This window comes from Mus musculus, chromosome 11 (assembly GCF_000001635.26).
Source record: "Mus musculus strain C57BL/6J chromosome 11, GRCm38.p6 C57BL/6J".
Lineage (NCBI taxonomy): Eukaryota > Metazoa > Chordata > Mammalia > Rodentia > Muridae > Mus > Mus musculus.
In genome coordinates, this window is record NC_000077.6 from 100405161 (window position 1) to 100415693 (window position 10533).

Genomic DNA, 10533 nt, shown 5'->3' on the forward strand with positions numbered 1-10533 from the left:
TTTGATTTTTAGATTTAAAAGTTGTATTATATGTTTGGGTGTTTTGTGTGCAAGTATGTCTGTCTGTGTACCCCATGTGTGTAGTACCTACAAATGACAAAATGGGGTATCAGGTCCCCTGGAACTGGAGGTACAGTGTACAGAACTGCCATATGGGTGCTGGGAATCAAACCCAGGTCCTCTGGAAGAACAGCCGGTGCTCTTAACTGTTAAACCATCTCTCCAGCCTTCTTAAGTGTTCTTTTCAAGGCTGATCTGATCACAGTCGTTTGTGAGTACTAACATTAATGCCATAAAAGTGGAAACCGCACCCAACTACTAAATTTGAGTGGCTAAAAAAATTATTTTTAATTAATTTATTTTTTATTTATATGAATATACTGTAGATGTCTTTAGACACGCCAGAAGAGGGCATCGGATCGCATTACAGACAGTTCTAAGCCACTATGTGGTTGCTGGGAATTGAACTCAGGACCTCTGGAAGAACAGTCATTGCTCTTAACCACTGAGCCATCTCTCCATCTCTCAAAATATTTCAAGCTGAGGCGGGAAGTTAGTGGGGTTTGGGAGAGCTAATGGGACTCTTTCTTCTGCTGACCATCACTCGCAGAAGTTAGGAAGCTGCTCTCCTACATGACCCCAACAAGTCTGTCCCAGGGCCCCCAACATGAGACCTCCATCCCATGGGCCTGACACCAGGACTCTGTTCCTTTCCCTTCTCTTTGTCTTTCCAACCTTCTTTTCTTCCCCTCTTCCCTTCTCCACTCTCACTTTTCAAATTCCTCGTAGGCTAAACACAGTAAGGGTGCATTCTTCTCCTTGGCCCCAGCGGACAACCCCAAGCCCAGGGCCTTTCCCTTCCACCTGACCTTCCTTCAGATCATAACACTTCCCTTTCCCTTCTCTGAACATCAACTCCAGCACACCCAGAATAAGGGGAGCAGTTTTGAGGGTAACAATGATCCAGGCTGGTACCCGAGGGGCACCCTGCACTACAGAGTTCTGCTTTTAGACAGGTGGGATCCAGTTTCTGGATCCAGAACACTCCTGTGGCATCTCTTGAGTTTGGTCTGATTGGGTGAGGTCACAGCCCAGTGTTTTGCCCATCCCACACCTCCACCCAGCATACTGTTGAGAATGGGAGAGCTGGTGGGGTGGTGAGGTGAGGTGAGAGCATTTGGACAGGGTGCGGCTGGGAGAATGGGCTGGAGGGCCCACGCGGAGACTGGCTGGGATTCTGTCTCACCGGTTTGGGGAGTCAGCTGGCCTGGCAATGGGATGGGAGGGGCTGCCAGCTCCCTGAGAAAGGGGAGCTGAGTGAGGCATACTGGACTGGCCAAGAGCCTGAACAGGATTCCTAGGTGTAACTAATAGGCATGTACGCACGCGCACAAGCACACATACACACACACATGTTTGGATGCACACTCAGTCACAACACATGCACATTCATATGCATACTCAAACATAGTTACACACGTCATCTGAGACCCTTCAGCATTCTGGATCCCTCTTAGCCGGCTCTATTTTTCTTATCTGATATATCTAGCATAATTCAATTTTTGTCTTTTAGATGGGGTCTTCCTATGTAGCCCTGGCTGGCCTGGAACTTGTGGTAAGACTTCTTCTGCCTCCTGAGTCCTGGGATACTAACAATTTATCTAAGATCTATTGCTCACCACCTGCCTCCAGTGAAACAGAATTCTGAGAGGGCGGGATGATTGGCCTACTTTGCTCATGATCTTGTGCCCAGCAACCTGCAGCATGCCTGGTATGTGAAAGGCACTCAATACATGTGTGGATCAATGGAGCCTTCCCCAAACACATTTGGGTACACATGTATATGGACAGGACATACACGCTGAAAGAGATTCTGGGCACCCTCACACCTGTGCACACAAGTGCATGCACATTAGGCACAGACACAGACACAAACTTCTTTGCACTCTGACCCACAGGCACTTTTCAGACCCACACCCAGCAGTCTAGATTCCAGAGCTGGTGCTCACAGCAGCACACATCTGTGCAGACATGTTCAAGCACATCCTGCTCCCTGCAGCATGTGCTGCCAGACCTGGAGGGCAGCCTCTCCCTGGAGCAGGAGGTAGGCCACTAGATGCTGACAGTGCGACAGCCTGGGATGGGAAGGGTAGGCAGAGCCATCCTGGTACGTGGAAGCTGTCAGGAAACCAGTCTAGACTCTCTTATAACAGAGATGGAGGTTACAGGAGAGCTACCTATCTGGAACACAGTTCTACCTCTAAAGGCCAATAGACTTGGAGCAGAGCCTAGGAGAGAGAGAGAGACAGATGGGACATCAGTCCTCTAGGACACAGAAGTTCGTGAGTCCCAGGATTGGCCATCTGGCACCTGGGAGCAAGGGGTGGTAATGAGAACGTCATGCCCTTCCCTGGGTCAGCTCCAATCTTCATTGTAGAGGCCTCTGCTCCATAAGAGTTGTCAAGGTGTAGAGTAATAAGACAGAACTGTCACCTTCTTTTTTTTTCTTTCTTTCATTTTTTTTGTTTTTGTTTTTGTTTTTGGTTTTTTTGGTTTTTTGGGACAGGGTTTCTCTGTGTAGCCCTGGGCTGTCCTGGAACTCACTTTGTAGACCAGGCTGGCCTCGAACTCAGAAATCTGCCTGCCTCTGCCTTCCAAGTGCTGGGATTAAAGGCATGCATCACCACCGCCCGGCAAACTGTCACCTTCTTGACACTTGAAAGTGCCCCTCTGTCCCTAACTCTGCAATGGAATGGCAGTGGGGGCAGTAGTTACTAGAACAGCATCTTTGCCCCCCACTCCTCCAGACTCCTGCCCCACCCCCACCCCGAACCAATGCAAGGTTGGACAAGTGAATTCTGGCTATCCCACCCTCTGGCTAGTGAGCTGGGGTTCATTCCCACAATGGCCAGACTAGGAATGCATGCTCTAATTCTAGGGAAATTCCAGGAAAGAAAAACGTGTAGTGAATGTCTTTAATCCCCTCTTCATATCCCTCTAAACACCAAGAAGAGTGGCCTGGGACTAGAAAAATACAGACATCCCCGATTAGAAACCCGAAACCACCGTCCTCCAAAGGCTCCCTGGAATACTGTGTCTTCATGCCCCCTGGTGGCAGGTCTGAGGTTCCTTACAGCTCACGGGGATCCCCAGCTCTCTATCAGATGTCAGGGGAGTAAAGGACCTGCCAAGGCCATAGGGTACACCAACTGGCATTACACAGAGAAGGGAAGATTGGCAGAGAGAGGGAGGCGAGGGCCTGTACCCAGACACCTCCACCTTGCAGACTGGCCTCAGGTGTTATGATTCATTTCAACAATAAACATTTATTGAGCAGCAGAGCTCTAAGCCCAATGTTCTTCACAACCCACTCTGCAGCTCAGACACAACCGCCACCTGGCTGGCCTTGGTCCTGTGAGACTCAAGCCGGAAGCTGAAAACTTCCGCAGGAGCAGAAAGGGAGACAGAGACCCCCAAGAGCTCACTTCCCAACCAGCAATATGGCTACCAGTCTGCGGTTCAAAGACACAAGAGAGAGAGAGAGAGCTAAGGTGGAGGCTGAGTGGAAACTAGGTCAACTGTGTCCCTTTTAAGGTTTTTCCTTTTGTTTTATTTTGAGACAGGGTCTTACAACAGAGCCTCTACTGGCCTAGAACTCACTACAGGCTAGCCTGAAACTCACCGCAATCCACCTGCCCCTGCATCCCAGCTGCTGCAATTAAAGGCATGTGATGCCACACTCAGTTGTTTTTGTTTTGAAACAAAATCTCATTATGTAGCCTGGCCTGGCCAGGATCTCACTGTGTAGGCTGGGCTGGTCCCGAGATCTGCCTGCTTCTGCCTCCCCCGGGTGCCAGGGTTAAGGGTGTGTGCCACCACACCTGGCTATTTTAAGTTTTAATAAATAGTTCTTGCCCCCAGCCAGGTGTCCTGAGCTTGAAGAGTGCGCCATGTCACCGCCTTATGTCAGTTCAGGCTCTGGCTCTGAAAAGGAAAGAGAGAGCAAGAGTTAGTCCTGCCTATTGCAACAGGTGTCTGAATACCACCCTAGCAGGAGCATAGATCACTAACAGGCTGCACCCTTGAGAAGGGTGACAGCACCCACCTGCATTCCCCTGGCACTATAGCCCAGGGAGAGAACCCTGTCCCCAGTGCCCATCCCAAGCTGTGTTCCTATCCCTTCGGCACAATCCAGTACTGACCGGCCTCGGCCTCGTCACCCTTGGCTTCTGGCTCTTGCCACCAGTCAGCATAGAGACCTTCCTCATAGTCGCCCTCGCCTTCGAACTCAGCATCAGATAGAGGTTCTTCAGGCTCTGGGAGTGATTCTGTCTCCTCCAGTTCCATCTAGAGCAGCCCGGGGATGGGGGAGAAACTGAGTCACAGCAAACCCACATGCAAATAGGCTCCCCTTCAGATCAGAACACCCTCTACTCCCGCCCCCATCTTTCAGCCCCCACCCACTTTAGCAGGTTTCCTGGTGTGGTCCTGGCGGGAGTTGGGCAGGCAGGCCCCAGATGACCCTCCCCTCCCCTCCCCTCCCCTCCCCAGTGTCAGCATCTAACAGGATGTCAGGGTTTCTCCTGCTGGGTCCCATTCTGAAACTGCTTCCCTGAGTGACACTTGGGGCTCAACCAGCAGAGGCAGGCAGGGTGCTAGCGTCAGCACCGCCTGTACCTCAGCCCCACCTTCAGCCCCACACCCAGTGAGAACACTGCTAGTCTGTGCATTTTGTCTTCTGGCTCTTCCTCTCCTGCCAGGAATGCCTTGGCAGCCCTGACCTGGATGGGCCCGTGGATTCCACCAAAGCCACATGTCCACTCCAGACTGAGGCCTTCAAGCATCACCCTCACTGGTGCCCATGCTGGCCTCTGTAGCTGTGCCCCCCTCATGAGAACCTCTGGGAGACTGTTTCTCTCAGCCACTTACTGCAACCCAAGCCTGACATCTGGCAAACAGCAGACCCAGAGTGACAGTCATCACCGTCACTGCAGGTTCTGAGCATCTTCGGAGTGCCAGCTGCACGTACTATGAGCTTTAAATAATCTCATTTAATTGTCACCATAATAAAAGTCAAAGGGCATTCTTCTCATAAAAAGCAGGGTTTTGCTATGTTACTTAAGATGGAGACGCTAAGGCCAAACGGCTGGCAAATGACAGAACTGGGAGGACAAACATCTAAGGCAGCCATGTGTGACGATGAAGTCTGCTCCCAAGTTCACTGAAGGTAAGTACTGAATAAATAAACCACACAGCAATCCCTTAAGAAGCCCAGGTCATGGGATGGAGAGATGGCCTGAGTTCAATTCCGAGCACCCACACGGCAGCTTACAACTGTCTGTAACTGCAGTTCCAGGGGATCCAACATCCTCACACAGGCATACATGCAGGCAAAACACCAATGCTTGGAATAATAATAATAATAATAATAATAATAATAATATACCCAGGCTGCCAAACCCTCACTCTGAATTGGCTCTCCACAGTATCATTCATTTATTCATTCGTCCACTGGTTCAACCTCAGTTTCTGAGCATGAGGAAAAGCCAGATGTTGTAGCTGGGGATAATTTAGTCTCCTATCCTGGGATGTAGTTGTTTAGGAGGTCAGCTGGCCAAGGCAAAATGGTCGAGGACTATGAGTAACTCCAGGTCTCAGGCCAGGTGGCCAGGCAGGCGGGGAAGCCAGTGTAGGCCCAGAAGAAAGCCAGGACATCCAGCAAGGGCTCCCTAGAGGAGCTAACATTTGAGCAGGGAGGTGGGGGACCAGGAAGTGTTGTAGGCCTGGGACAGGCAGAGAAAGAGCCGTAGGAACACTAAGGTACAGCGGGATACAGATGGGGATCGGGAAACTCCTGCTTCACCACAGCCTGGAGCTGTCACACACAGTGGCCTCAGGAAAAAAGCCTAACATGTCCCCATCATGGTCCAGCCTCTCACAGGAAGCCACTCACCTCATCGTCTGACTGAAGGTACATGTGTGTGAAGTCTAGCAACTCCCGGAGCTCAGAGGTCTGGTTGTGGTAGAGCATAGCTTCCTAGGAAGAGGGAAGGACAGGGTAAGGTGGACCCTGCTGCCAGACAGCAGGAAGACAGGGCTCAAGGATCAGGGGAAAATGGATCAGCTCATAGAATAATCCTAGCTACTCGGAACACTGGATTAAGAAGGATTCTGCGGATTCCAGGAGGAAGAGTGCATCAATACATTAGTAATGTCTGCCACAGGCATGGGAGGCAGGGATGGTACCATGGGGTCCGTATTTGCCAGCCTTGCTCTAACCTCCCATGGGGTTTTCTCATTCGTTCATTAACAGACTCCTGGGGTTGGGGTGGGGTGGGGTGGGGTGGGGTGGGGACTCAAAGGACAGTACTGAGGTGGAAGCAGGCATGTGTGGGCACCTATTGGCATCCCTTCCACATCCCAGACATGCTGAAGCCTAGACTCTAGCCACAGACCATATTCATTTTTTCCCCTTCCTCTCCAGCCTTTCAAGGAAGCCAAGGTTTTTTTGATTTTTTTTTTTTTTTTTAAACCAAACCACAAAACTGCACATGAGACCAATGCCCACCTCCCGGGGTTGAAAGTCCTCGTCTTCAAGGCCCCAGCGAGCCCGGTGGAAGCGGTAATATACCAGGTTCTGCTGCATAACGCTGTCCTTGGGGTCAAAGAGCATGTAGCTAGCAGCACTGCGGGCAGCCTGGCGTACATCATTCACTGAAGGCAGGAGAGAGGAAGGGGTGACCCTGATGTTTTCCTTTAAAGGCAATCCACTCACCCCACCCCACCTTCCAACCTAAACCCACAGCCTCTACCAACCCCCCAGACGCCTCTCAGAATATGTGCTGGCTCCTCACCCCGCCCAAGCGAACATAACCCAGCAGGCCCTGGGTGTTGCCCTCGTACCAGGCAGTGTGAGTCACTGACACTCTCAATCAGTTGGGTTTTATAGACAAAGGATTGGAAGCACAGGGGGATTAGATAAACTGCTTGTGGCGATACTGCTGAAGAGAGAGACGGCTGTTGGGGGGAATTACAGGCCCTCAGCATCTTTGCCAGTCTTCAGGAAGAGTTTCCTGGTCCCTGACCTCGGCCCCTCTACTCACAGCTCTTAGCCCTTGAAGTGTTACATCTCTGAGTTGTAGGAACTCTGGATTGTCCCAGCCTAACCCCAGGTGATGGCAGGACCTCCCTGTGAATCCCTAGTCACGGGGCTAGTAGTCTCTTGTCCTTTAGAAACCTCAGTTTAATCTGAAGAATGGGTCTAGGAATGTCCTTGGCATGATGCTAGTGGGGCAGTGCTGAGCAGTGTCGCCGACCTAGTCTACCGAGAGGGGCCTCTGACTCTTTCTTGAGGCCTCTCACCTGCCTGGGTTCCTTCCCATGTCGCCACCACCCTTAGCCTCTCCTCCCCTTCTCCGGAGTCTTTCATCTGAGAGGCACATTTTCATGCTTCTGGGAGCCATCCCCCCACCCCCGCCGTGTACTGTCCTCTCCTACCCACTAGTGTCACCCCTTTACCCAGCCCATCCCGGAAGCTCACGTTTGTAGTAGGCAAACTGCAGGTAGTGATACATGGTGGCCACAAACTTGTCCACAAAGAAGCCACCTACGTTGGGGGTGAGATTGGTCTCACAGTCCACCTTGCACTGCAGGGATTCTGCGAAGAGATCTAGGAAGGATGCAGCCGTTAGGAAGCGATGTGTGCTAACCCTGATCCCTGGTGGAGACCAAGATCTGCTATGGAGCCTGCTTTCCTTGTCCAGAGTTCCTGGGTTAACATGTATGAAATGCTTGTCACACAGTATATTGTGCAGGCAAAGAAGCACTTGTTTCCTACTGCCCCGTAACCGAATCCCTGTCTGACATGAGAGAGAGAGAGAGAGACAGAGAGAGAGAGAGAGTGTGTGTTCTGGGAGAATAGGGGTCCTGATAATAGTTCTTTCTGCCTCACCGCTACCTCCCTTGAAGGGCCTTGTGGTCACGGATCCAAAGACTAGCTGTGGTTCCTCCACCCAGCCCTGCTTTCTGCACACACCTGCCTGGAGTCAATTCCTCATCTCCGTTGTTGTTCGAGACAAGGTCTATAAAGCTTCAGTTGCCCAGGAACTCACTCTGTAGACCAGGCTGGCATTGGACTCACAGAGATCAGTCTACTTCTGCCTCCTGAGTGCTGGGATTAAAGGCCTGTGCCACCGTGCCCTGTTCTTTTGTTTTTTGAGGCAATCTATTTCTCTATATAGCTGACCCAGAATTTGCTATGTATACCAGCATTTCTCTCATCAGACTGGAGACAGAAAAGGCCTGACTCGTGTGTAGCTTTGGAGCACTTTGCTAGACCTGTTGAATGCGGTCACCGGACATAGCCACGCATTAAGAGGCCTTAGAAGGCCTGGGAAGCCAGGGCACTGTGGGTGAGGGATACCTCACAGTGGTCTGAATGGTATATACCTGCTATCGCTGGGTAGAAGTCCTTGAAGTCTACCTGCTCGTGGGCCCCCTCACAGCCAGCTAGACACCGAGCAAAGACCGTCATATATTCAGCCAGGGCCCGCTCCATGTCTTCTGTGCTGCTGCGAAAGTCCCCGCTGTTGTAAAGTTTCACAGCCCGGAGGAACACAGCCTGGAGAGGTGCATGGCGGGGGTAGTCAAGAAGACCCCGAAGGCTCATAAGGTGTGTGTGTGTGTGTGTGTGTGTGTGTGTGTGTTGGGTGAAGAGGTTGTAGGAAGGTGTACCAAGGCTAGCCATCCCTCCCACTCTCTCCACACCTCGTAGGGCTGGGCCTCCAGGTCGGTGAGGGACTCATCTCCAATATCCAGCATCCCCCTGTAGTAGTTGAGATACTTGGCGGTCAGCTCGTGCTTGGGGTTCCTCTGGAGGAAGGTGTAGGCCGCAGCCACCGCCTTCTCCAGTCGGTTCGCCTGGTGAGGAGCGTGGGGAGTGGGTCAGTGGGGGCCTCGGACGCACCGCGGGCCTCACGTTCTAGGGAAACTCGACGGCGGCCCCGGCCGCGCCCACCTTGAAGTGCGCGTAGTGCAGGTACTGATAGGGCAGGCGGCTCTGGAAGTCGCGCAGCAGCTGCCGCGGTGGGTAAGGGACTTGAAAGGCGGGCAGCGTCTTCTTGCAGCGCCGCAGGCAGGCGGCGCGCTCCAGGACGTGACCGAAGAGCCGCAGCTCGCGAGCCCAGTCCTCGCCATCGCCGTCGTGGTCGCCGTCCGGGCCGGACGCGGGCCGAGGCTGAGAGGTGGCGGGGCCACTACAGTTGGCGTGGCAGAAGGCCTCGCTGTCGCGCAGCAGCCGGTGCAGCCGCAGCGCCGCCTCCAGGTAGCGCGCGCTCTCGCGCCAGCTTTCGCCTTCGTATTGCTCCAGAGCGTGGCCGTAGGCCGTGGCCAGTGGCATCAGGTCCTCCGGAGGGAATCCTCGGAAGCTGTATTTCTCGTACTGGGCCCCGGCGCTGCCCAGCAGCAGCCACAGCAGCCCCCACGCCCCGCGAGCCATGCCCGCACCGCGCCCGGAGGCTTACGGAGCAGCCGGCGACCGTCGGGCTCCAGCCAGCTCGGGCTCCAGCCCAGCCCACCCCCAACCCCCGGAGCTCCTGCTGGGTCTTAGCGCCGGGCCCTAGGCTAGAGCCGGGAGGCTGGAATGCCTCTCTAGGACCGTCAGTTGACGCTCGAGTCCACTACGTGGGCTGGCCCTCGACCACTAGCAATGCTTACACCACCACTGGCCCTCCCTGGCAGACACGGGTGGGTGGGGCTACGTTTCACGCCCAGAAAGCCCCTCCCCACAGCAGTGTCGTCCCCCCCCCCCCCCTTAAGTGCCACCTCTGTCCTTTGCGTAGGCAAAGTGGACGAAGTCACATAATCTGGTCTTTTTCTCCTCGAGTCTCCTCTGCTCCCCCTAGGTGGCCCGGTAAACACCCGCGCTGACGTCGAGGCGTACACACCTCTTGTTACCCCGCACACCTAGCACTGACACCATCAGCCTCCCGCCGGAGCAAGATTCCTGTGTCTTCAGTGCAGCCAGGCTTTTGCAGGACAAAACAACCTTTCACCTAGAGAACATTCTCCCTAACCCCCCTTTCCTCTAACCTTTCGCGGGAGGAGAGTTGGGGCGGGTGTGTGTGTGTGTGTGTGTGTGTGTGTGTGTGTGTGTAGAACTGAAATAGCCCTCAGATTACAGCCTCACCTGCACCAGAAGGGGCCTAGATTTGGGGTGCCAGGGAAAGCTAGAGATTCCTCCAACAGGCTTTAGGACCCAGAGACTCTGGAAAAAACTTTTTCATTTTGGAAGTCCACTCCAACTTCTCATCTTTCCCGAACCTCCCTCTGGGCCAGGCCCCGGGTCTCAGTCCCGGATGGAGTTTTGGGGGAGGGAGACTCAGAGATCTTTGTGGCAAATTCCTTGGACTCCAGAGACTCTCAACCTGGCCCCCACCTCCTAGTTCACCATAAAACATCACCCTGCCCGGCCAGCTCATTCTCCCCAGCCCCCATTCCACGTGGACCCGCCAGGGCGGGGTGGGGAGAGAGGAC

The 10533-nt window shown here is 53.4% G+C and overlaps 1 protein-coding gene across 2 annotated transcripts; it reads right to left on the reverse strand.

Moving 5' to 3' along the window:
* Window positions 1-3306: 3306 nt before the first annotated feature.
* P3h4 (prolyl 3-hydroxylase family member 4 (non-enzymatic)) lies at window positions 3307-9556 on the reverse strand. 2 transcript variants are annotated; one of them, NM_176830.3, is made up of 8 exons: window positions 9017-9556; window positions 8767-8919; window positions 8449-8620; window positions 7541-7669; window positions 6569-6714; window positions 5954-6037; window positions 4203-4347; window positions 3307-3984 (listed from the first exon to the last, which is right to left on the reverse strand). In NM_176830.3, exons 1-8 carry the CDS (start codon window positions 9494-9496, stop codon window positions 3962-3964), a joined length of 1332 nt encoding a protein of 443 aa, NP_789800.1. In that variant the 5' UTR covers window positions 9497-9556; the 3' UTR covers window positions 3307-3961. The 2 variants fall into 2 exon arrangements, with proteins under 2 accessions (NP_789800.1, NP_001365910.1); NM_001378981.1 differs by having other exon boundaries at window positions 7541-7768.
* Between the last annotated feature and the right edge of the window lie 977 nt (window positions 9557-10533).